This window comes from Haliotis asinina, chromosome 12 (genome assembly GCF_037392515.1).
Source record: "Haliotis asinina isolate JCU_RB_2024 chromosome 12, JCU_Hal_asi_v2, whole genome shotgun sequence".
In the NCBI taxonomy this organism is placed as follows: domain Eukaryota; kingdom Metazoa; phylum Mollusca; class Gastropoda; order Lepetellida; family Haliotidae; genus Haliotis; species Haliotis asinina.
In genome coordinates, this window is record NC_090291.1 from 29,440,493 (window position 1) to 29,466,403 (window position 25,911).

The 25,911-nt window shown below is 40.0% G+C and overlaps 1 protein-coding gene across 2 annotated transcripts in view; it reads right to left on the reverse strand.

Moving 5' to 3' along the window:
• LOC137257957 (hemocyte protein-glutamine gamma-glutamyltransferase-like) overlaps window positions 1-17,069 on the reverse strand; it is a 35,532-nt gene extending 18,463 nt beyond the window's left edge. For both annotated transcript variants that reach the window (XR_010954608.1, XM_067795476.1), the window contains exon 1: window positions 16,898-17,069. Coding sequence is in view for 1 of the 2 variants with exons in the window: in XM_067795476.1 (XP_067651577.1) it covers window positions 16,898-16,938 (41 nt within the window). In the remaining variant the exon portion in view is untranslated. The remainder of the gene's footprint in view (window positions 1-16,897) is intronic.
• Window positions 17,070-25,911: the final 8,842 nt, after the last annotated feature.

Below are 25,911 nucleotides of genomic sequence, written 5' to 3' on the forward strand. Positions count from 1 at the left end.
CGAATGCAAGGTTCCTTCAATGTTTGAGGAGGCATTAGGTTACAGTTGAGTCGGCGAATACATGGTTCCCTTAACAGGCGAGAAGAAGCCATTAAATGCATGAAGAAGAACTCGACATCTCAGTTACACCTGCACGAGTATACATGGACATTCTCATACGGCGCCTTCGTGTACGGCGCACACAAACACGGGAAGACCACAAAACCTTATCAGCCTCCCACATGTAAACAGTGCAGATACCTCGGAGGAGGTCCTGTACACAATATCAGTCAACACGGCCCGACTGTGGCTTCCAAATTATCAGTGATCCTATGCATAACCTGCAAAACATCGCAGTGCAGGAGCCAATGGTTGTGTACCATGGATATAGGCAGCAGGTCAAACATAGTTTTATTGTGATGTGTGTTTGAGATGTCCTGGGTCAATTCTTCAAAACATGCCATTATATATACAACGGTCATAGTTAAAGTATATTTAATATTCCGTCTCAGGTTTCTTTTCTTTGGAGGGTGGGGGTGGGGAGTAATCAATTTAAGTTTGTTTTAGAGACGAACGTCCAAGAACAGATGGTTATGGGTCTGGTCCGTTAAATTATCACTACTGACACCACCGATGCTGTCAATATCCATGTTGAATCAATCAATAGTTGCAGTGTCTAGATGGACTATGTATACTTCTGTATTGATGATGGTGAAGTTTGTTCATTCAGTCATTCGATACATGCTGCTGCATAAACACTGTGTACTATTTTTCAACATGTATGTGTCCACATCATGACTGTCAAGGGTATAATGTACGTATAAACTATGTCTCCACACTGTAAAGAGAAATGTCAATACCAAACTGAGAAAAAAATTCTATTTCATGTTCTTTCAATAGCTTCCCATATTTTGACAACATCTGATTTGGAACATTTTATAGCGTCATAGAAAACATGGTGTGGGACGCAGTAGGAGGGTTTCAGACAGTCGATATCTTATGTACAAGTTTGTTGCACAGGAGTCGGTGGCGTTGACGGCTGTCATGGTTTGTTACGTTCACGCTGACGTATCTACAGTAAGCTCAAGGTCATATTTCTAACCTGATTTCAAGAGGAGTACCATAGAACTTCAAAAGGACGTTTATACCGGACTACATTAACTTTAGAAAACACCGATACTACAACACAGGCCTCATTAGAAACAAATATAACCTCTACAATGACTTCAATAGGAACCATTACACAAGCTTCGATAGGCATGCCTCCACGCTGAGAGGAACAGGCATACCCCCACACTGATTTCAAGAAGAACAGTTATGTTTCTTCTAACTATGAAAACTACCCACGCCACACCTCCCAAATGTCAGGTCACTCAGGTATGTATCTAAATGTAATGGGAAGATACTTTGTGGATACCTTCACTCCCCAAAATAAATTTGAAGTTGATAGCAGCCAGTTTTAATCAAGTGTGATAGTTTGCACAGGCAAGGATTTGTACGTCGATCCTGATATACGCCACAGTGTACAGTCAACACGCCATTGAACCATGATACTGGTACATCTTCAACTTAAGTATGTGCGTTGTGTTCTCTGTGTTTGTTGTTTAACGCCAATATTCCACCTATATGATGGCAATCTGCAAAATAAAAACGTCTGGACGAGACAATCAAGTGATCAACAGCAGGAGCATCGATCAGCAAAATTAAGGTTACGATGACATGTGTCAACAAAGTTAGCGATCCTGACCACCCGACCCTGTTAGTTGCCTCTTAAGACAAGCATTGGTTGCAGAAGATAAGTTCTAACTCGGATCTCCACAGGTCCTCCACAAGTATAAACAAAATGCCATATTTCGCAAGCCTTCACAGTTGGTAATAAACTAAAAGCAAGAACACACGCATCTGGCACGTGAAGTAGATAGACAGCAGAGGCGCATAAACAAGAAAATATTTCACCAATTAAACCTTGGCAAAAGTCTGGAAAATACTTTTCACGTAAGCAAAGTGATGTGCAGGTGTATAGCTGCGTGTAGACATGACCATTTGCCTGGTAGTTCCTGAGATACTGCCAGAAATAATGGGGACAGAGAGAACAAACACGCTACGCAAGTGACGGCAAACGCTCAGGCGAGTGACGACAAGCACTGAGACGAGTGACGAGAAACATCGAGACGAGTGACAAACATTGGGTGGTTGTTTATCTCTTCCCTTTTCTCTCTTCCCTTGTAATGTTCTATGTATTGGGATGTGGACGGTAGTTGCAATGTGCCGTCGTAAACACGTTTTCTTTGAAGTGCAAATGTGAAAATAAAATTCTTCAACTTAACATTGCTAAACTTTTTCCAGATACCACTTGTCGCCCATGTTTGGCGGCACTTACCACGCGATCAAGACTGTGCTGTCTATGCTTGGTAAAGTAGTCCTTCAAGCGTATCGGACAGTACAGATTTCAAAGCAACACAAGTTGTTTGTTTTTCTCGTTGTTGTTTTCTCGTTATAATTTCTTGTTTCACAGAGTTAGACTTGCAAACTGGATAAAAAAAAATACTTCAGTTCTTAAGTTTAAAAATATGTATGCGGTTTCGTTTCAATATTCACGTATATATAACTCATAGTACCAACAAATAAATTCGATGTTAATGGTGTGGCATAAACATGTGATTGTATATCTGTTACCCACGAACAGACGGATCGAGTTAGTCACTTAACAATGAGGCACAACTTAAAGTCTCAATATTGTTGTGGTAGCGTTCTTTCTAAAACAATGGCCTCTTTCTGGACTTGATAGTGCTACCGATACGTTCCCAAAAGTAGTCTTACTGTGATATACTAGTTGTTTTACTGTTCTTGGGCAACAGATTATATAAAATAAAATTGTTAAGCATTTACCCTTTCAGTCACGATTTGGCTGAAATATTGCCAAGGTAACTTCAAATTTGAACTCACTCGCTCGCGCTTTAACGTGACATAAATGAAACATAAATATATAAGGCACCTGTGATCTCACATGTTGTTGACAATAACCTATACAGTCTTAATGAAACAAATACCAAGAATGGTTTGATATTAAAATTACATTTCTCAAACTAAGCTTATACTGATTTGGTCAGATTAGTTCAGAATAAGTTCTTATGTATACTTCAAGAACACGATATTTACATCAGTATAAAGTTTATCAGTCAATGTGTTCTTTATGTTCTTTTGCTTGCATATTGTGCTGTGAAAACTAACATAACATTCGGCTCCTCGTTTCAGAGAACGAATGGTACGACAGCGTTGGAAAATAATAATCTACAACGTGTAAATCTGAAACACACAATTAATAAGTCACTAAAACAACAAATGAAATACATCGCATACGTTTGTTAATAGGGGTGTAACAAAATACACTTTCTTTTGTCCGTCCCTATTGATGGTGTGCGTGTGCGTGTGCGTGTGCGTGTGCGTGTGCGTGTGCGTGTGCGTGTGCAAGCGCGTCTGCATGTGTAACACTATGTATCCAATACTCCGTACCCCGACATGCTGGCTTCCACTCCGCTGGTACCAGGTGCGAAAAGATGCGAACAGCGAATATGGCGTATGTTATTCGCCCGCAATAGTTTGTTTATCTAATTTCCTTGGCAAATTATTTTAAAATACATTGCATTAAAACACATATTACTTCCTTCAGCACGAGGGAAGGGGTGTTGTGCGATTACAAAAAAAGAATCTGCAAGCATTTTATATCTTATGCCTAAACGTGATGAAAGTTACCAGCCGGCTGAATGGCGACCTGATATTTTGCTAGCGATATAAGTGCTCATTACGGTGGAAGTGTTGTGGAAATGGGTAGCCTCGGTGAGCAGTTCGACCCCATCTGCCAGGGATCACTTGTGCTAGATTCGATCTCGAAGCCTCCCACGCTATGAGGGATGTGTCGGTATGTATACTGTTGCAACTATATCGCAGCGGGAAACGCCAAGAACATATCTGACTTTGCAGCTGTCAAAGTGAAAGAATCGAACTGGGCAACGTGCCTGAGGACTGTTCTTACCACGTGGCTAGGGCACAGCCCTTAATTACTGTAGACGGATACCAGATGTACCGTGCACCGGCGTGTTAAGGAGATGAAGTAATATCTGCAGTTCGAATCTAGAGCTTCCTGGCATCAGTCATCGTCTCACCAATCTGAACCTAGACCCGGGTTACTTTCAGTTGGTCTTCAGCAACCAATGCTCGTCGTAAGAGGCGGGAACGGGATCGGGTGGTCATGATCACTGACTCGGTTGACGCACATCATTGTATTCCAACTGCGTAGATCGATACTTATGATGTTGATTTCTGGATTGCCTGGTTCAGACTCCAACATGTACATACCGCCGGCGCATAACTCGAATATTGCTGTGAGCGGCGTTAACAATAAGCAAACAGACTGACAGTACGTGGCGCAGTTCTGTTTCTGGAGTTGCATCTTTCAGACACTGTGATGATGGGTTCGAATCCAGTAGTAGCCCTGATTATGTTTTAGGACTGGCACCATAACATTGCTCGAGGTTTTCACCAAAATAGTAAATGTCTAAAATATGAGCAATAACTATTTTGACCTTTCCTCCCACGTCTACCTGACACGCCGTGACATAATTCAATTCTTCAAAGTTCAAATCGACATTAACCAAACTCACGATCCTACTTAAATTAAAAACAAAGTCATTATTACAGCAACCGCACAGTGTATCTGTATGCCAATGGCTGCACCCCAGTCATGTCCTTCTATCAGAGACCATATAATAGATTATATTATTATATGGTCTCTGCTTGTATCTTGATTACAACCATGCGTTGAATTAGTTTGTGTCATGGCCATGCCGTGATGAATGAGATTGGTAATCTACGTGGAATCTGCAAACCGTAACTAATCTACGTGGAATCTGCGAACCGTAACGCCTATCACCTTACACTAGATCTCTAAAGACAGAATGCAGTCGTAGTGCCGTATTTAGGTTGAGAATGCGTAACCCTATTTCCTCATTTCGGTGTTTTGGCTTTCAGAAGACAGACGCCCAGTTTACAACAGCATTCTCCGGTCAGCGTGACCTTTCACACATCGTTCTCCTCTACACTTAAACCCCTAAGGTCAAGAGGTCAGATTGAGCATTCAGTGGGACTGGAAACAACACCTAGACATTCTTGTTTGTCCACCTACAGTTCATTCCTTTTCTCAACTGGATCACCATGACCCGTCGCTGGGCCTCACGCTGGGCTGTAACCCAAATCATTTCTCAAGACACATGAATCCATCAAAAGTTGCACATGTGCTGTTGTCATGGTAACATGACGAATGTCTGACGTAATGAATCGAATTCGTTTATATCTGATTGACTTCAGATGTAACTTTACGTGATCCATTCCAGAACTCGGCCTCTTATCTTAATTAGACTGACCAGCGTCTCTCCAATACGATTCACAGCGATAACGCCAAAACTCGATCCTTACTTCTGAACTGACTAAAACAAATCAAATGTTATTACGATTACTTTTCATGACCTATGTCCTCATGCACAGTACAAAAGCGTAAGAACAGAAGGCTTGGGTTGGTGGATTAAGTACTGAATCATTTCACTAAAAGGCTTGGGTTCGATTCCACACATGGGTGTCTATTCCTGGTTTCCGCTGCAGCGTGTTTTCCTGGAGTATAGATGAAAGGCTACTCACTATCAAACACAGTCAGTGGTATCTGGGGATGTACTTACTATTTTAAAGTGATCTTTTATTATGGAATAAATGTTAAACAAAAATACTATATAATGGTACTACTTACTGTCCAACATAGCTGATGGAATTGCCTTCAATGCGTGTAAGTGTATTTTTTTTTAAATTCAATTTATGCATGCTATCATTATTACTGTGTTAGTGTTTTGTTCTCTTGTTTTGTTAGACCTACACCCAAGACATTGCATCTTTTCCCCTTAACGGCCTTACAGGTTATAGTACACTATTAAAATTGACCATATTTGTTTATGTTTAGCGTTGTTTGTTATTAACATCATGCTTTCGCTGAATGTGACCACAAGTATTTTCAAGCGGTTGACATTTTGTGCGGAACTGAGGTTCGTATGTTTAGCTTCCTGTACTCGGAAAATGAGCTGGCTGGGTGATCAGTTTTAAGACCTGAATATACTCTTATGCCAATGCAATAGGTGTTGATGACGCCGCTCTGAACACATATTTAAGAGACAAATATTCTCTCAGTTGATCATAGGCTTAAGATAGTCGGAGCCCGTCTTACATATCTTACATGTGTATAACCACGTTGCAGGGCTACGCATTTGGTGCCTATATACCATAGCCCTTAATCGGGTTACTACCCCAAAGCCAGCAGATCACGAGATGGCTAAGTTCCATCCACGTCTACTGTATGAACTACTGACTGTACAACAATTTCCATATTTTATAATTAACAAATTCCATATTTCGTTCTGCTTCCTTTAAGAAATATGTGATTAGAATAACATAAAAAGAAACATCATGAGAAATTAATGAAATTCCCAACCTTAATAACCTTTTATTGCAATGATTTTCTCGCTTAAATACATCTTATTTACAAGGTCACAGAACACGTGGAGGGTGAAATGCTTCCTACCACATGTATTTGTCGTATGTGTAAGTGTATCATTTAACCGGCTGCAGTAATCGTGGCCAAACATCCCTGTCTCTCCTTAGTATGGAGTTCCCCCATTGTACGGCGTCCACACCGCATCTATTTATTCCCCGGCACGTGATGATGCAGCTAAGTGTATACTCAGTGAATGTGTCAGAATGAATGCCTCATTGTTTACATGGCCGTCAAAACACCCCCGCCCACACCGACGCCATCTTCCAACAACTCCTGAACAGCTTCATGCAGATGACTAATGGAGCCGGTCTATCGCTCCGTCCCAAATACTTGCACGAACAATTGGGCAGGATTTGCTACCAACTATTTGGATGCACGAAATGGATATACAGTTAACTGTGGTTATAAAGAAAAGAGAATATTGACTACAGATCGGCATAACCGTTGTCCACTGTACGTATTTCGACTGAAATATACAGCAAGCGTTCGGACAGTTCCTCATACCCGTCACTTCTTTATAAGCGTGTTCGGTCTAAACGTAGGTGACAGTACCCTTATTAGCGTATTATTTGGAATTCATGTAAGAGATACCAACGACTCACCAAGTTTCATGGCCGTAGAGTAGCGTGTATTCTAGAGGAGGGACCCCCGAAACAAAATTTATGTGTGATGTTTCCACTAGAGTAGCTGTGTTCCAAAGCTGTACTGAATGCTGAACCAATGGGTGTATAGTAATTTTATCCTTTAAAGAGGCAAGTCTTAACAGTATATCATAGGCTGTCAGTCTGTTAGGGGGATATTCATAGTTTTTAGAAATTATCATTTAAAGTACTGTTTCGTTAGAGATTTGTGCAAATCTGCTACTGGATGTGCAAACCTCTGAACAAGACAAGCAAGTATGTATTTACTATCAGATTATGAACTTATGGGGTCTTGGAGTTAAGGAAATCGCTGCCCATACTTCCGGTTATCTGCACAGCGTAACAAGTAACACTCTGTGAACCAGGCAGCGGGGCAGTCAAGTTCATTACAATCAAGACAAGATTATGCTGAGCGCATAGGTGTATAGTAATCCTGTCATATAAAGAGACAAGTCTAGATAAGCGGACAATCCAATGATGTCAGTCTTTAGAGGGATATCTATTTTGGTGAGTTTTGTTTATTTAGAAAAGTATTATTTAAACAAGTATTTACTGCCTTAGAGACTTGTGCACGTCTATCAGAGGCCATACACCAGCAAGTGAACTGCGTGAAACGAGAGCAGTCACAATGGTTCTGGAGTAGGAAGAGTGCTGGGATGATCGCGGGTTCAGATCTCAAATGTACCATGATTATCTTGCTATGTTTGTCAGCGCTATTGGCATGTTGTTTGGGTTCACCAACGTGATACGTGTCTAAAGCATACGCCACTCAAACATGTTTATTCCTGTACGTGAACTACTACAGACTTTCCCCATAGCAAGCTGACACTCCGTCATCTACTGTTCAAAGCGTTGAAACAAACACCCTCACTCAACATGTGGTCACACATGTACCATGCTTCCTTATTCACTTTTAACTGCATGTATCACATTATATAAGTCGGACGTCTGTAAATAAATAACACAAAGCCGGAACAAAAAATATATTTTCGAGCCGTGACTAGTTCAGAAGAACTACTTGGACTCATGTCCTTCTTATGCTGTCTCGTGGATGTACGGTAATACTCCGTACGGGAGCAGTGAGCACGTTGTGTGCTATTATTAGCCTATAGTAAACGTATGAAGCACTGGCTAGCCCCCGTGTTGGGAAATGTCAAGTTCATGAGATCGAGCATGAACCGCTTCATATAGCATCGTTGTTCCCGTACGTTGTACAACACACCCAAACCACAACCAGATTATTACAAGAATGACGTGAGCCATGGCGGTTGTAGGAAGAGCTAATTCAGTAGAACCCATATTACCCTACTGTATCTGATATGTGGCATGGTTGTACTGTAAGTGATGAGACGTCATCATGAGTAGTGAGGCATCATTAAACGGTGGTGAGACGTTATATGTGTGACAAGACATTACAATGTTTGATAACACGTTAATATATCCGAGAAGACGTTAGTCTCTGCAATACGACGTCACCATATGCGGTAAGACGTTAGTCTATGCAATAAGACGTTACCATAGGCGGTAAGACGTTAGTCTCTGCAATAAGACGTTACCATAGGCGGTAAGACGTTAGTCTCTGCAATAAGACGTTACCATAGGCGGTAACACGTTAGTCTCTGCAATACGACGTCACCATATGCGGTAAGACGTTAGTCTCTGCAATAAGACGTTACCATAGGCGGTAAGACGTTAGTCTCTGCAATAAGACGTTACCATAGGCGGTAACACGTTAGTCTCTGCAATACGACGTCACCATATGCGGTAAGACGTTAGTCTCTGCAATAAGACGTTACCATAGGCGGTAAGACGTTAGTCTATGCAATAAGACGTTACCATAGGCGGTAAGACGTTAGTCTCTGCAATAAGACGTTACCATAGGCGGTAAGACGTTAGTCTCTGCAATAAGACGTTACCATAGGCGGTAAGACGTTAGTCTCTGCAATAAGACGTTACCATATGCGGTACTACGTTAGTCTCTGCAATAAGACGTTACCATATGCGGTACTACGTTAGTCTCTGCAAAAAGACGTTACCATAGGCGGTAAGACGTTAGTCTCTGCAATAAGACGTTACCACAGGCGGTAAGACGTTAGTCTCTGCAATAAGACGTTACCATAGGCGGTAAGACGTTAGTCTCTGCAATAAGACGTTACCACAGGCGGTAAGACGTTAGTCTCTGCAATAAGACGTTACCACAGGCGGTAAGACGTTAGTCTCTGCAATTAGACGTTACCATATGCGGTAAGACGTTAGTCTATGCAATAAGACGTTACCATATGCGGTACGACGTTAGTCTATGCAATAAGACATTACCATAGGCCGGTAAGACGTTAGTCTCTGCAATAAGACGTTACCACAGGCGGTAAGACGTTAGTCTCTGCAATTAGACGTTACCATATGCGGTACGACGTTAGTCTCTGCAATAAGACGTTACCATATGCGGTACGACGTTAGTCTATGCAATAAGACATTACCATAGGCGGTAAGACGTTAGTCTCTGCAATAAGACGTTACCATAGGCGGTAAGACGTTAGTCTCTGCAATAAGACGTTACCATAGGCGGTAAGACGTTAGTCTCTGCAATAAGACGTTACCATATGCGGTGAGACGTTAGTCTTTGCAAAAAGACGTTACCATATGCGGTACTACGTTAGTCTCTGCAATAAGACGTTACCATATGCGGTACGACGTTAGTCTCTGCAATAAGACATTACCATAGGCGGTAAGACGTTAGACTATGTTATAAGACTTCACAATATGTGTTAAGGCACTACAATATATGATACGTGTGTGATGAGACGATACAATACACAAGTCGTATCTATATGGGATAAAACGTTTACATTTTCAGTATCAGACGTGATATGTGGTGAGACTTACATGTGGTGAGGTGAGATGCTGAATATATGCGGCGATAAATCACTATATGCGATGAGACATTATCGCATGTATAGTGAGAGCTTCTCATATGTGCGATGCAAGACATGAGATGACTATAAACCGAAGGGAAAATATACCTAGTTATGTATTTTTAAACTATTGAGTTTATAATGTAATTGACAGCGGAAAGAACTGTTGGTAAAAATGCATGGGTATTTGGGTATCTTGTTTAAAAATAAAATGGTTAATGTTGACCAGGATAAGAAAGGAATTGGCATCCGCATAGCCCGTACCATGTTTGAAAGGTTCTAAACCTGTACAGACTACAAAAAAGCAAATACATAGACTTTCCAAAGACAATATTCTCAAATACGTTCAAGCAGTTGGATATTATGCGAACAAAATGTTTTTAGGAAGTTCGAAGTGCAAAGATATTTTATAATAGCACGTAGACGTTTTCACTGAAGGTTCATAAAGCGGAAGAAAAGTTAATTCTTGCATGTAGTATCCACAGGTAAAATATTTTCAACTTAAATTTATACCAAATTAAACACAGAGATGTGGTTATTTTGCTCAGTTTATAAGCGATAACAACTAATCATATGGGCGATATAACATCATAAAACACGAGATAGTTGCTGCTACACGTAATACTCGTCCCTAGATGTGCGCCATCATGATATCTTAGGGGTTGTTTTATAGGACAAGACATTATAGTACACGATAACATGTGACGTGATATGCAATAAAATGTTAACAGGTTTATCTCCCTGATATACACAGCAATGTTTCCGTGGACTCTTTTAGCAGGTTAATGGCCAACATTTCCAGTCAAAATGTATATAAACAGAAAGTACAAGTAATGGTGGATAAACTTTAACTAAGATATTGTTATTCACTATTGTTTTGTACATTAAGCTTGCAGTGTTTCAGGGACTGTTTTCAGTTTAGCAACGTTTTCATACTGTTTACTCAGGAATATTGTTTTCAAGAGTATTCTTTGTGCATATATCTGATTACCATACTTTTATCTTAATTTTGCAATGTTCATGGTTTCAGGAACTGTTATCACCGTAAAGTTTATCAGTTGCGCAGTTTATCAGATAGAATTGTTTTATCAAATCAAGTTTTCAAACGTATGCTTTCGCTCTCCCTTCAGGTTGTGCAGCTATTAAATCTTATCTGATTCATCAGCTAACGCCAGTTAACAAGACCTTCTCCACAGTCCGAGGGTTTTTTCTCAGGATTTCCCTTAAAGAAACAGCCGGTCCCGTGTTATGTACAAAGCTTGGTTGGCACAGGCCCAGTGGCCTATATGACTGTCTCTGTATAATGTGTCTGTCAATTCCCTGCTGACTTACATCCCTTCAAATAAACTGATAATAAACACCCGACTGAACAAATACACATGGTAGAATATATCTCCCCTGCATCACTGACGTGCTTCATCCTTCGGTCTGGCTGCTACAGACTGGAAGGCACGACGAGCCTCTACATCCACATCGGCAGTGTTTCTGGCGCCAGTGGTGAAACCTGGATACACAACCAACAAGGGCCACTTAGGTTTGGTTTAGATTGTTTGTTGTTTAACGCCGCACTCAGCAATATTCCAGCGTGTATGGATAATCTGTATGAATAAATCCAGCTATAGAATTAGTTTGAACCAGACAAACCAGTGATCAGTATAAGAAGCATCTATCATCGCAACTGTGATGAAATGTGTCAATAAAGTCAGTCGTTTCTGTAGCACATGGATGATTAATGTTTTGTCTATATAAGAACGAACTACGGATAAATTATTATCTGTTACATGGTCTCTGACTGGATGTGTTATTTGACATTACTAAATAACTTAATGTAAATCATCACTTCCTGTAGCATAGGGAAGTGAAGTTGAAAGTGTATTTGTCACATTGGTGGTTCAAGGTCACTCGTCTCTAGGAATCTGAATGCCCTTTACTGAACTGAGCATCGTCAGTTCCTTAGATAACGGAGGTTCAGGGTACTTCGTCCTTAGGCAACTGAATTTCCTGTATAGAGCAGAACATCATCCGTTCCTTACATTCCTAGGATACTGAATGTCGTGACTTCATTAGACCACGAAGGTTCAAGGTCATTCGTCGCTAGGATAGTGAATGTCCTGTACAAAACATAACATCGTGACTTCATCATACCACAGACGTTCAAGATCATTTGTCCCTAGAATAGTGAGCGTCCTGTACAGAACAGAGCATCGCCATGTCCTTAGATCACCGGGGTTCAAGGTCATTCGTCCCTACGATAGTGAATGTCGACAGAACAGAGCATCGTGACGTCTTTAGATCACGGAAGTTCAAGATCATTCGTCCATAAGAGACTAAGTGAAATGACTAATGACGGTGTATTTTGCCTGTTCGTTAGTTTGTATATCAGCGATTCATTCGCCAAGACAATCTCCTTTTTCCAAGAACAAAACGGTTTGAAAGAAGTTTGTGGGGTGTGTGGGGGGGGGGGGGGGGGGGTGTGGTGCGATGTTGTCACATTCTCGTTTGAGGTGTATATGTCACCTCACAGCAAACTCTGTAGACGTCTCTTACATATCTCTCTTTTCTTTTTCCCGAGAACAGTGTGTAGCTAGGGTTCTAGTGCCCGTCTGTGAGATAGTTTTGCTGGTCAAACAATTGTTTGACTCCCTATTCCAAACAAATCATCAAATATTGTCCAAACTCCTCCTAACATGCATACAAAACCACCTCGACACAAACTATCTTCAGCTGATATAGATAAACGGTTGCTTTAAACATCAAGTGCACGTACAAGTATTTGCGTTATTCTAAACACCAACGTCTTTAAGAGCCGGTAATGATAATGGTTAATGTTAACAACTATGAGCACGCTCATTTACCTGTGCCACTATGAGACTTAAGTCTTGGGCGATGACTGGTTTGTTTTTAAAATAGAACATCGAAAAACGCATTTGTTTACCGACTCATTACTTTATACACGATTGTGACCTTGTGGCATTCTGTTCCTCATGAAAGAACTTAAATATATCTAGAATTCTCGGTTATTAGTTATATTTAAGTAAGAAACACATTCAAGACGTTAACAGTAGTTCTGAATGAACCTGAAACTCTGCGTGAGATCTGGCTACACGGAAACAAACGTGTCCATAATGGTTTTCTTGACACAGGTTAACTGGTCAACCTATTTTCGTACCGAAAAGCGTATTTTGACAGATGTCTGCTGTTTCAGACGAGAACGAAAACGCCTTTAAATCTATCCACATCAGCACACTGCGACGACAAACGCGTGGATCAAAGTAAATACAAAAAGATGAATCGCAACGCGGAAATAACATTCCTTATTGGCAATTTACTGTTCATGACATGTGACTTAAGTTACATGCGATGATAAGAAACATCGTTCTCTTTAATTGAATGCATGCGGTCCAGACATCACCGAGAGCATATACGGGGATGTTATCTCATTCGGTATCTCCTGGCAAGTTACACAGGATGTGCTCCTCCTGTTTCAAGATTAATCTTATTTTTTTAGCAATTGAAAGCTCATATTCTTCAGTTCGATATTACTTTTCGGTTTACATACATTATGTGCCATATTTTATCATTAGGAACAGGATTAGATACCAGTTATTACGCCCAAGGCCATCTCACGCGGATTAGTCTGTATATTTACAGATTGTAGATAAAATGGTTGGAAGGAAAGTGGAGAAATAAATAAATGCACATTAACATTGCTCACTACTTCATATGTTCAGATATCCAGCTGCGTGGCGTTTTACACGTTATGTAAATATAAGTGTATGTGTATACAAGTGTATGTATTTAGGTTAGAACTGGTCTGCAACAACCAATTGCTGACGTCAGAGGGAACTAACGGGGTTTGGTGATCAGGTAGTCAGTCTCACAGTCCAAGAACCAACTGCTGACGTGAGAGGGGACTAACGGGGTTTGGTGATCAGGTAGTCAGTCTCACAGTCCCAGAACCAACTGCTGACGTGAGAGGGGACTAACGGGGTTTGGTGATCAGGTAGTCAGTCTCACAGTCCCATAACCAATTGCTGACGTGAGAGGGGACTAACGGGGTTTGGTGATCAGGTAGTCAGTCTCACAGTCCCAGAACCAATTGCTGACGTGAGAGGGGACTAACGGAATTTGGTGATCAGGTAGTCAGTCTCACAGTCCCAGAACCACATTACATGTATTTTGCCTTGTCCCCTCCGCAATACCAAAGCCCTAAATGAAGGTGTCTAGATTTCTTCAGGTTCTTTCTTCCTTGGGGTCCTTTTCAATTGAAATGGTTTTATTTGTTACAACAAAATTACATATTCAGAGTCTAGGGGTTAGTTTTGTGATCAGGGTGCATGTCATCGTACCCCAAATGTATCTTGACCAATGCTCATAATGTCAGTCACTGGACTGTGTGGGTCAGACTCGGTTATGTGTACACCGCTGCTACATAGCTTTACCTGAAGATCCGGGATAGAACTGATCTTCAACAACCCATGCTTGTCGTAAGAGGCGATTAATGTGATCGGGTAGTCATACTCCCTGACTTGGTTGACACATGCCATTGTATGTCAATTTCGTACATCTATGCTCATCGTGTTGATCACTGGATTGACAGACCTTAACTCGATTATTTACAGACCGCTGCCACGTAGCTGGAATATTGCTCAGTGTGGCGTTAAACAACAACCAACTTAAGTCACATGGCTGAAATACAGTCAGCGCTTCTTTCCTGCAACAGCATCAACGATACGCTGAGATTTGACAACGAGGTCAGAGAGCCTGACCACCCGATCCCGTTAGCCGTCTCTTACAGCAAACGTGCTGAAGACCTATTCTATCCCAGATTTTCGATAGCCTACTTAATGGTGATTCATTACACAAATGCCATTTACAAATTGGCCAAATATAACATGCGTCATGGTCGATGCACTCTACCATAATAGAAACCCACCAACTGACAACAATGACAATTCTTATTCACGACTACTTTCAATATCTGTTTCCTAGATGAGAATCTGTTTGACAAATGTTTCCCACTGCCTATGAAAAGACACTGTGAAGTAAAATTTCCTTGTAACAGCAACTACAAAAAAGACACATAGCGAGTCGCTCTAGCCCTGAACAATACATTGTCGATAGCTAATAATTACACACGACGACGAGGCCACACACATTTTCTTGAAAAGAGAAACTTACCATTTGTATTTGTTTTTCAAAAAATGTTTAACGTAAGTTTTACCGGTGGGCTGTTCTGCTGTCGAAACGGAAACGAAATTTGTTTATGAGTCACCATAGAAGAGACACGTCGGGAATGCTTGTTGGGTTGTAGCTATCTACTTGCTCAAATGAACATATTTTAACAGAGCCAATTCAAATAATTTTTTATGAATATAATAAAGTGTATCCCAGAGACATATTTCAGTTTTAGCAACTGTTGTAGATTTTTCCCATGAGTTATTTTGGTTTCAGGTGTCTGTATGGTGCATCAAAGACCCCATTCTCTCTCCTCCTCGACTCTGACGTCACATCCTGTCTTAGTTCTAGTCTGAACTCAGGAGTTCCAGCTATTTCTTACAGTATTACTATTGATGTTTCTGCCGTCTTGTTATAGAGTAGACAAGCGCTCAGTCTCTGAATATTAATAATTGTGGAAGGAAATCTAGACTAGCCACATTTTCTAGACTTGTGTGGGCTTTCTTGCATATATTTACTTCAGGGTCTATACGACAGACTAAGGGCTTGGCAGTAGTGGGGGGAAATGTGGTTCAGGGACTGTTACCCAGACTAGTTATACTGCTTCTTGGCCTGTGTGTGGATAAGGATGGGCTATGGGTGAACTGGTTGAGTGAGTAAGTAAGTGAGTGAGAGAATCATTATCGTTTATACCACTTGCACCCGCAGAGTTTATAGAAAAACCAGGAGCCTTCTCGTGGGGTGAGTTATTAACCTGTGTATGAATAACTGTGGACGAACTGGGTGAGTGAGTGAGCCAGTGCACTTTTACCCAGTCTGCAGTGTATTAGAGGGAACCATGTGGTGTTGGTAATCAAGATACATGTGATATGATGTGGGTGAAATTACTCCAGTTGCCATGACATGCACTATGAAAGCGACATCAACTCGCTCATTTCCAGAGCTCAACGACACTGGGTGCCGGAGACTAATTTTATGTAAAAAGCACAAGTGTAATGGCGATGACGAACATCGGATGCCTATAAACAGTTAAAGCGTTATAGACGCGACTGACGCCTGTGTCAAGCATTCAGCTAAAAATATAGGTAAATTGATAAGGTCACGCTTGTCTGTGTGTGGCTGTGAAAGATAAAACTAAATAAATACAGATTAAATAGATTACAAGAAATAATTAACGACCTTCTTATAGGCAATGGCCATGAAATAACGCCAGTTACGACTTGTAAACCTATAAACTCGATTAAAATGTGCAAAGCTGCACACCACGGACGCGCAGCGCGTCTCACTCGGACAAACTTGCAGGAAACGGCGAAATAGGGGATTGGGGAGTATCCGCCCTGAGATGTCTCAGGTGTCAAGACAGAAGCTGACCCCCTGCTTTTGTTCCCATGGCAACAGTTAAAAGTTGCCGTCCATCTTTTTATATTTACTTTACATTAGCAAGACTTTATATTCACGACAAGAAACACATCGCACCAGAACGACCCGCGCTCTCCGCGCCATTCGAGTAAGTTGGTCCGATTGAGCATTCTGTAGCCGTTCAAACCAATGTTCTACATGATGTCATAAGTGAGTGTCATGTATGTAGGACCTACCTTTGTTCCGGTTGTATGTCGTATTTTTCTCTGTGCATCATGTTGACGAGAATTCGGGTAAAATCCACTGAAGTGTTCTGTTGATTTTGTTCTCGGCAGATCCCGTCACTCGGCGAACATATTTAGACTTTTACGTATATAACGCGCTCTCCTCGCGGCTGCCAAGCAAGACGGACTGCGCATGCCCCGATGATGCTCTGTTTACACTGGTATACTTATGGCTTTGAATTTTCGAACGCTGTCGTGATCATTTAGTCTTTCTGACAACACTTTTGTCAGAGATTAGCGAGATTCATAAATTCATTATATCTACACGAAAACAAAGCATCTTATAAGCCTGTTTTCATAAGTGTTTGTACTCTTAAGTTGTTTCAACAATTTGTTATTACAAAGGTTGAATCGCCTTAAAATATGATATATCATTCGACAACGGTAATTGAACTTCTATGTCAGTCTTTGTTTTGTAATGTGTTATAGTGAGGTATCCGTGTAACCTGCTGAGACAGTCCCTGTATTTTTCTGTGTGATGTTACGCTACCGTGTGTTGATGTATACTGCACAAACGTGACGACCAGCTGTCTGAGGGGTCATATCAAAAATATTATATCTTTTTTCAGTTCTATGTACTTAAAGGGCTTCTTTATGTTCTTAACATGTAATAACATTGTCTGAGATTTTTTATTATATTCCTTCACAAATATATTTAAGAAACAAAAGAATTGTTTTCGATAGATATCAATTAAAAATCATCATTTGTGAACACTGTGTGGACATTATAAGTTGTTCACTGGACACGAGAGGGGCATGGGTTGATGTGCCGAGGGCGAGGTGAACATATACAAACTTCGGCATCGAGGGTACATCAACCCATGGGTCACGTGGGACCAGTGAACAACGTGTTTAACTTACCGAAAACCTCATTATTAATTCTGACCTGTTTGAAGCATAGATATTGGATCGTACACTTCAGCCAACCTGTGTGAATCAATCGATTCGAATCCAGCATCTTGCTGTTTTCACTGCAGACGTTGTCTTAGCGAATTCGCCGCAGTGTAATTCCCTTTCTTAATATTCACAGGGACTGCATTTGAACGTATTGTCTAAATTTATTAATTTGCGTGCGAAGTAAATATGTTCGTAGCCATCGCTAGATTTTGCAGAGGACACAAGAAAAACAAACCCAGAGTTAACTCCCTTCCATCGTTTTGCATTCACAAAACATCGGTAATTTCTGTGCATCATGCGTGATTCAATGATATTCGAGATGAAGAAGTACCACCACTAAGTAACGAATGAGTTGCCATTGTCAGAGGCGTACATTGCAATGTGCCTCGCTTGTCAGCGGGGTACATTGAAAATAATGGAAGGGCGCTTACCTATTCAGAAAACGACATTTATGTGTGAGGAAACATAAGTCGCTGTGTCGAGGAAGAACTTCGCGTCTGCTGAAAATTGCAACTGAAATTTAGCTCGCAAGGTTAACATAAATTTATCAAAGGTCTCTTTATCAGACGTGGCTCGGTGGTACAAATGTTGGCTCCACCACAACAAATAGCAGTAATTAAGATAGCTGATGCCGGGTTAAGCAATATTCACTCCACCACCAAGATTCCGATAGTTTACACCCGTATTCTCGAACAGGAAGCGCAGAAATGGGGGCTGCGAACTGGGGTCTGCGACGAAGCAAAGCGTTTCAACTACTGACGAGCGTAGACCGTAAGTCCATATTTAGATCAATCCTGAAAAAAGGCCATTAAAACTATTGATGTACAATCCAATTTTAATCCATTTTCATATCTTTCCTGTCTGACAACACTTTCACAACAGGTCAAGTCAAGACAATAGACAACATGTATTATCAGCCAATCAGCGTGGAGGTTTGGACCCACCCACCGCACCAACCGATCCAATCAGCGTATAGTGTTCTATGCCGTGCTACTTTCGAAAGAATCAAAAATTCGAAATCAAGGTGGCGGGGGTGACTACCAGTTGTTTGTGCCGAAGTAACTTGCTGTACAGAGTTCCGCCCCCTTTGGCACTGCAGAAACGTACGTAAAGTGGGTTCCAGTTCCGGTTTGGTCAGGTGATGCTTCTGGGTTTTCACATACGGGGTTGGTGGGTTTTACAAAAGTGACAGACGTCTAAGACCACTCAGGGCATTCCTCCAACATCAAACTCACACGCCCAGAATAGTTGGACTACTGTTTAAAGCGACGTTAAGTACCCAACTCACTCACACCAAACACCAACCTGAGATGAAGATATCACGCGGAATACTGGTATCTGATTGGGACAGAAGACCTAAAATCCAAATCCTGGAAGATGTGTTTTGTCGAGGTTTGATGACTAGAGGTTTGAACGGGGATAAGGACCGTAGACTGTAGTCTGCAATTAGATTGATCACCGATTTGACCTGTGTTTCAGTTGTAGGGTGCTCCATCAACTGGCTATGGAGGTAAAAGGAAAACAGTTCGTACCTTTAGTTTATCATACAGACCCTGAAGCAAATGTATCCAAGAAAGCCCACGCAAGTCTAGAAAATGTAGCAAATGTAGTTTTCCACTGCTTAATGAAGGAAGTCTCAGGGCTCGTTTATTCAGTCAGTCATTTATTTATTTATTTATTTATTTATTTGTTTGTTTGTTTGTTTGTTTGTTTGTTTGTTTGTTTATTTAAGACTAGTTGTTAGCCTAGTACATGTTTAGCACAAGACTCGGAATGATGTTCTGATGATGGACAACAGTTCTACATAGCCTCTCCCCAAGACCATGAGGATAAATAATTGAATAGCCTGACACAAATCTAAACTGATTGAGCAAAACTATATTGCCTCTCTCTAATTTTTGTTTTCGAGCTCGTTACAAATATTCCACCTCGTTATTGTCATATATATAATGACATCATGCTATTCACTCACTAAAACAATGTATGGTGATGGATTAATCATGCAGGAAACGTTAAATCGTCCTGCTGTTTTTTCTATGGTCCCCGAGGCGTGGCAGTCTCCACCGTGTTCTCAGCAAGAAGGGTTGGGAGAAGGAAACACGCTGCAGAATGTCGCCCTGTGTTTGACTCATGTTTTACTGTGGAATGCAGAGCAGGGAAAGAAGTAGTTCGACTGTTAGCACACGAACACTGTTGTGTACCTAGCTTGAATCGACAGCAGGCTGACCCTAGTAACTGAATCCTCTCCATCATTAGCACCGTTGCCGGTCTCGGTCGACAGTGATGGACTTCCGACATGGGCGGTGTGGCTTGAGAGGAGGGGGGCATGTGGCATGATCCCCGTGGCCTGTTTGAGGGGAAGTGGACTGAGGAGGCCCGGGGGTGGGGGTTCTGATGGGCAGTGACTGACAGACAGACAGACAGAGACAGTGGCTAAGTAGATATGCTTTTCAGCTTTTCTCCATACGAATAACAATAACACATACCCATAACTGCAATAAACCGCGTTGTTATTCAGTTAGCAGATATTATATTCCCTATGCCGATACGACTGTCTCAGTGAGGCTGTAGTTTCCATAAAACTAAATATATAGTCTGGACCGGCCACACTAATATAGTTCATAACATGGCGAACTAATATGAAGATCATCGCGGTTTCCATGTCCCGTAATATGTCAAAATATAATTTGATAGGTCAAGTCATCTATAAAACTCAGTAATTATCTATTTCATTGTAAAAACAAAGTTCATAAGTCAAAACTAATGTTAAGTAATCTCAAATTTAAAGTGGTAGATACACAAAACCTGACACCACTAGAACACGTGAAATGTGTAATGTCCTGGAAGATGAGCAACGCCATGTAATGTCCTGGTCAAAGAATAGCCAAAAAAGTGATTCACTTCTACAAACATCCCTTAATCAGTGGATCATCGGGTGAATCATGAAGAAGGGTTGATATACTCTGAAACGTCTTCCTCATAATAAAGATAACGTCATCCGTAAAACATATATATATATATATATATATATATGTGTGTGTGTGTGTGTGTGTGTGTGTGTGTGTGTGTGTGTATGTGTGTGTGTGTGTGTATATATATGTGTGTGTGTGTGTGTGTGTGTGTGTGTGTATGTATGTATGTATGTATGTATGTATGTATGTATGTATGTATGTGTATATATATATATATATATATATATATATATATATATATATATATGTATATGTATATATATGTATATGTATATATATGTATATATATGTATACATTGCTTTTGAGTGTCTCTTCAGAATTCCATTCAAATGCCATTACTGAAATGAGTTGAGGGCTAATGGATACGTTTTATATATTTATGTTTGGCATAATATGTATGTTTATTCATTTATATAGCTATTAGTTTATAACTCTTTACAGGGAACCTTTAAAGTTTTTCTTCAACCATCTTAAAGGGTTACTGATGCGGAGTCTCGCCAACTGTCTAATTACGAAACCAAACTGCAAATTGGTCAGCGCCAGCTCCCTCGACCGTGACAGACACGGGGACTGGACTCCTGACCACATTAGCAGAATTTCTTCACCCTAAATAGTCATGAGGCCGGATGCCCATCATATGCCATTGTTTAAAAATATCCATGGTATTCCTTGTCTTATCGTAACAAAATATCCCAGCAGTGTAGTTTTTTTCTGATGCTTGGGTGGTATAGTGATTGATCCAATTTGATCCTATTTCTGTGTTTTTAACCTCGATATTTAATCATGTTATGTGAAAATATGATGTCTACAGGCACGTAGCATGCCATTTGTTTCAGTCGGAAGGATTGCAAAGCTTTATATTTAAATAGTTTTGAGTGTTAGTTCAGCTGTGATAGCAAAAATCATATGTAAATTTTGGTACCTATGGTAGCTACCTTGGTTTATTTTTTATAATAATAAAAAAACACAGTTGATTTATTTGAATTTGTAAACTAAAAACAATGACTTTGCCTTTGGTAGACAAATCTAAAAATCTTCTTACGTGAAAAAAACCCAACTTATTACACCTATTTACCCAAGTACACAGCAAATGCCTGTATGTATTCCTTATGTAACGAAGTTCCGTTGGTATCCTCAAAACAGTTTCGGCCCATAAGTGTTTTCAGAGATTATAGAGATTACATCTTCCTTGCTGTAACTCGCGTTTGATGGTGTAAACCTACACATGTTATTTGTCATCATTCTCTGGATGGTCAATTAATGAATTCATAAGAGGTATAATTAGTAGTAACACCACTCAGGTTGCTCAACAAAGGTTCCCATTTGGCATTTCTCCTGTCTGGAGTAAATACTCAACATTATAAATTAAGGTCTGTAGTAGCAAATGTATTGTATGTTATGTAATATGTGCATGTAAGTGATGCAAGAGGGTTTATCAGCTGAGTTACAAAAATAAACATCGATCAAAGGATTAACCGATAACTCACTGATTGATTGATTGATTACTTTTGTCTTCTACAGCGGATTTGTCAAAAGGCAGTATGTGTAGATGTACTAATCTATACTGACTACACCCTGTCGTAAAGTGAGAGTGTAAAAACAACATCTTTCCTTCAAAGAATTAACCACCCTTGCGTTGACTGATTAATTGCTCATTATTCGTTAACTAAATTACTTAGAATAGCGGACATCATACAGTTAGTTGCCAGGTGTGCTATCTTGGGTGACCAGTGAGAGGTTTATCTGGTTTTCACCAATGTGAAAGACGTGACACGATTTGTTACTTTTTCGCAAACTAGACAGTTGTAAGACACGTGACATAGAGCAGGATTACTTACCAGCTGCAGATGAATGGAATATCTTTCTTTTATGTGGATATTGATGGATACATTCGTGAACAAGGTTGTAGCCTGACATTGTTGCTATAAAATTAGCCTGTTTTAAATTCATTATTTGCACTTTGTTTTAATTTATTTGTTGTAACATTCAGCAGAAACTATCTGAAAGAAAACACACACTAGATCGCGTATGTGTGTGAAATAGGATCCACATTGGCAATCTATACAATGTATATATGTTGCTGTCATGTTAGAAATTTACGATAAGTATAAGCAGACCGTGTGGGTTTTTCTATTAATTTTCAAAATCATACAAATATGACAATAAACTAATAAGGGTTATGAGACAAAATATAGAGACGTACATTGACTTCGTTATATTTCCGTCTTAATAGTATTTTACCATTTCTCCCACTGGCAGATGATTAAGTTTTAAAGTGTTTCATTTGTTTTCATAATACATTTGTAATGAAGTAAAAATGACTTCACCTTTGTCGATCTGTCTGTAATTAAACTCAGCAGAGGTCACGAACCAGTTACGAATTCTGGCATATCATCCGGGTACTCACGGGAGAAAAACAATAGCAAACGTTTACACCAGTCCACGGAAATTGCTTCGCATCAGTGCCCCTTTAAGGCCATTCAAACTTTACTTCCACTAGGAAAAGTTAACTTAAGCATGGAGAGGAATTTGATTCGTGTAAAACAGATTCAGTTTGTTTAGAGAGAGTTTGTATACAGAGACATATATGCATGTTGATGTATATGAAATTAAATATGCTTTTATATGCTCGGGCGACTTTTTGCTGGGGTCATTGCAACAGCGTCCTCTAAGAAGGCCATATGTGGCATATTTTACGAGCGCTTCTATATTTGCCAAGATCTGTCAACGCATGAGATACTTATTTACTATTTATACTTCACATTATATTGAAATAAAGCGTGCCTAACCAGCAACGGCTTGTCGAGCGTTTAGCAACTGTCTTCAGCAAACGCTTGTGAGAAGATTCATCTTAAATTAGGATCATTAGTGGACTTAAAGGGTTTTATGAAGATATTATTCCAATTAATATTTATTCAAGTTTCATCTTCCCATTCGTCAATAATCCTCAATTTTTCTTCCCTTTCTGCGATGTTATAGTAATAGTTCTTTGATCCTTTTTTACATGAAATGCAAAATTATCAAGTATCACATCTCAGGGGTTTTTTTTCGACATCTGTCGCTTTGAGGTACATACAAATGGCCTTAATAATTGCGTGAAACTCGGGAAAATGTATTCTGTAATATTTATGACGAAATTGTTCAAATGTCATAAACTTCCCATCATCATTCAGTAAGCAATAAATATTAGCAACATTGTGTTCATAAAACGCTCTATTGTTCAACGATTTGCCTTATACAGTATAAGTATATGTTTCTGTTGCAGGAACTTTTCATAGGTATTTGGCCTATTTTTATATTTTTATAACTATATTTGGCAAACCTTTAGAGTATCTTTCCAAAACTCATTTTGCATAGAATTTGAAAGCTTAAGTGGACATTCACTACCATATATTGAGAGGTTCAAATAGTGCGGGACACTGAATAGATGCCGGCAGTCCGGTATAGATATTAGTAGCTATAGAAGCCTAAGGAACAAATGTAAGTCCTTATTGTCAGCGAAAAGGGAAATCTGTTACGCCCAACAGATGTCATTACTTATGGAACACAGAAAGAATCCTAAAACATTTTGGAAGATTCTGAAGAGACAGAGAACTGAGATAGACTTGCCAAAAGACATTAGTGCATATCGGTGGTTCAAACATTTTGAGAAACTGTTCCATGTGTGTTCTGGTGACAACATCGATGTTATTTCTGTAAAAGATAAGACTTCTCATCTTTATTTTGAAAAGGATACTTTATGTTCATATCTTGGGGAAGATATTAGTGATCATGTTGCAAGAGTTAAACATTCCTTTTACTGAGGCTGAAATTGAGTTGGGTCTGTCAAATCTTAAGCAAGGTAAATTACCCGGGGAGGATGGTATTCCAAGTGAACTTTTGAAAAGCACTAAAACTTACATTATTCCCTTATTGACACAAGTCTTTTATAGTCTTTCGGATAGCGGTGTATTTCCAGCACAGTGGGGTAAAAGCGTTATCTGTCCATTGTAAGTCTGGAGATAAAAAGATAGTGGATAATTATAGGATTTCACTAATAGCTGCTCTATGTAAAATCCTTGCTGCTGTTTTAGATAAGAGGCTGAGAACTTGGTGTGATAAGAGAAATGTTATCTCCGACTTACAGGCTGGTTTCAGACCAAATCATTCGACTGTTGATCAAATATTTTCCTAGCAAGCAATGGTTCAAAAATATCTTTCCTAGAAAAATGGTCGATTCTGTTGTATATTCATTGATCTTAGAAACGCATTTGATTGTATAAACCATAGGGTCTTGTTTCAGAGTTCATATGATATCGGTGTTAGAGGCATCCTCGATATCTCCAAGGTATACGTTCCGAAATGTCTCCTGGATGCATCTACGGCTCATCCCGATAAATTTATTACCTCCCTTGGCTGGCTTTTTATCCAATCACGTGTCTACGCTGGGAATTTGAGCGAACCAATCACAACTCACTTTCGCTTTTTAAATTCTCTAACCGATTAAACTTGGCAAACAAACCATGCGTAGGTTCTCTGAAAGTATTAGATGGATTTCTTGCATATGTTTTAAAAAAGGTTTCGGACCTATAACGTTGCATGTATGATTTCCCCAAATTGTGAGTCGCACGGCGAGCAAACCTTCGCAGTTGCAACTGCTACCTTTGTTGACACTGGCAAATTCGGTTATAACAGCGACCACTCTGATTGGCTACTGTGAGAAAGCGGAGTCAGCAAAGGGAGGTAATAAAATTATCGGGCCGACCCGTAGATGCTTCCAGGGTATAGTGGAGACTTTTCGGAACGTAGACCCTGGAGATATCGAGGATGTGTTAGAGGTAGATTTCTGAAATTGTTGATTTCAATGTATTCAACACTTTCATCCTGTGTCAGAACGCCCAGTGGTGTAACTGGGTTTTTTTCCCCAGTGTAATATCGGGGCTAGACAAGGATGCATTTTAAGTCCTATAATATTTATCATTTTCATAAACCAGTTATCAGTTATGCTTGAGGAGCAAGGGGGAAATGGTATATTCATGTCTCAAGAATGTCCAAATGTGGTTGCATTATTTTTTTTGCGGATGACATTTCTGGTGTTCGTGATACTGTTGCTCATT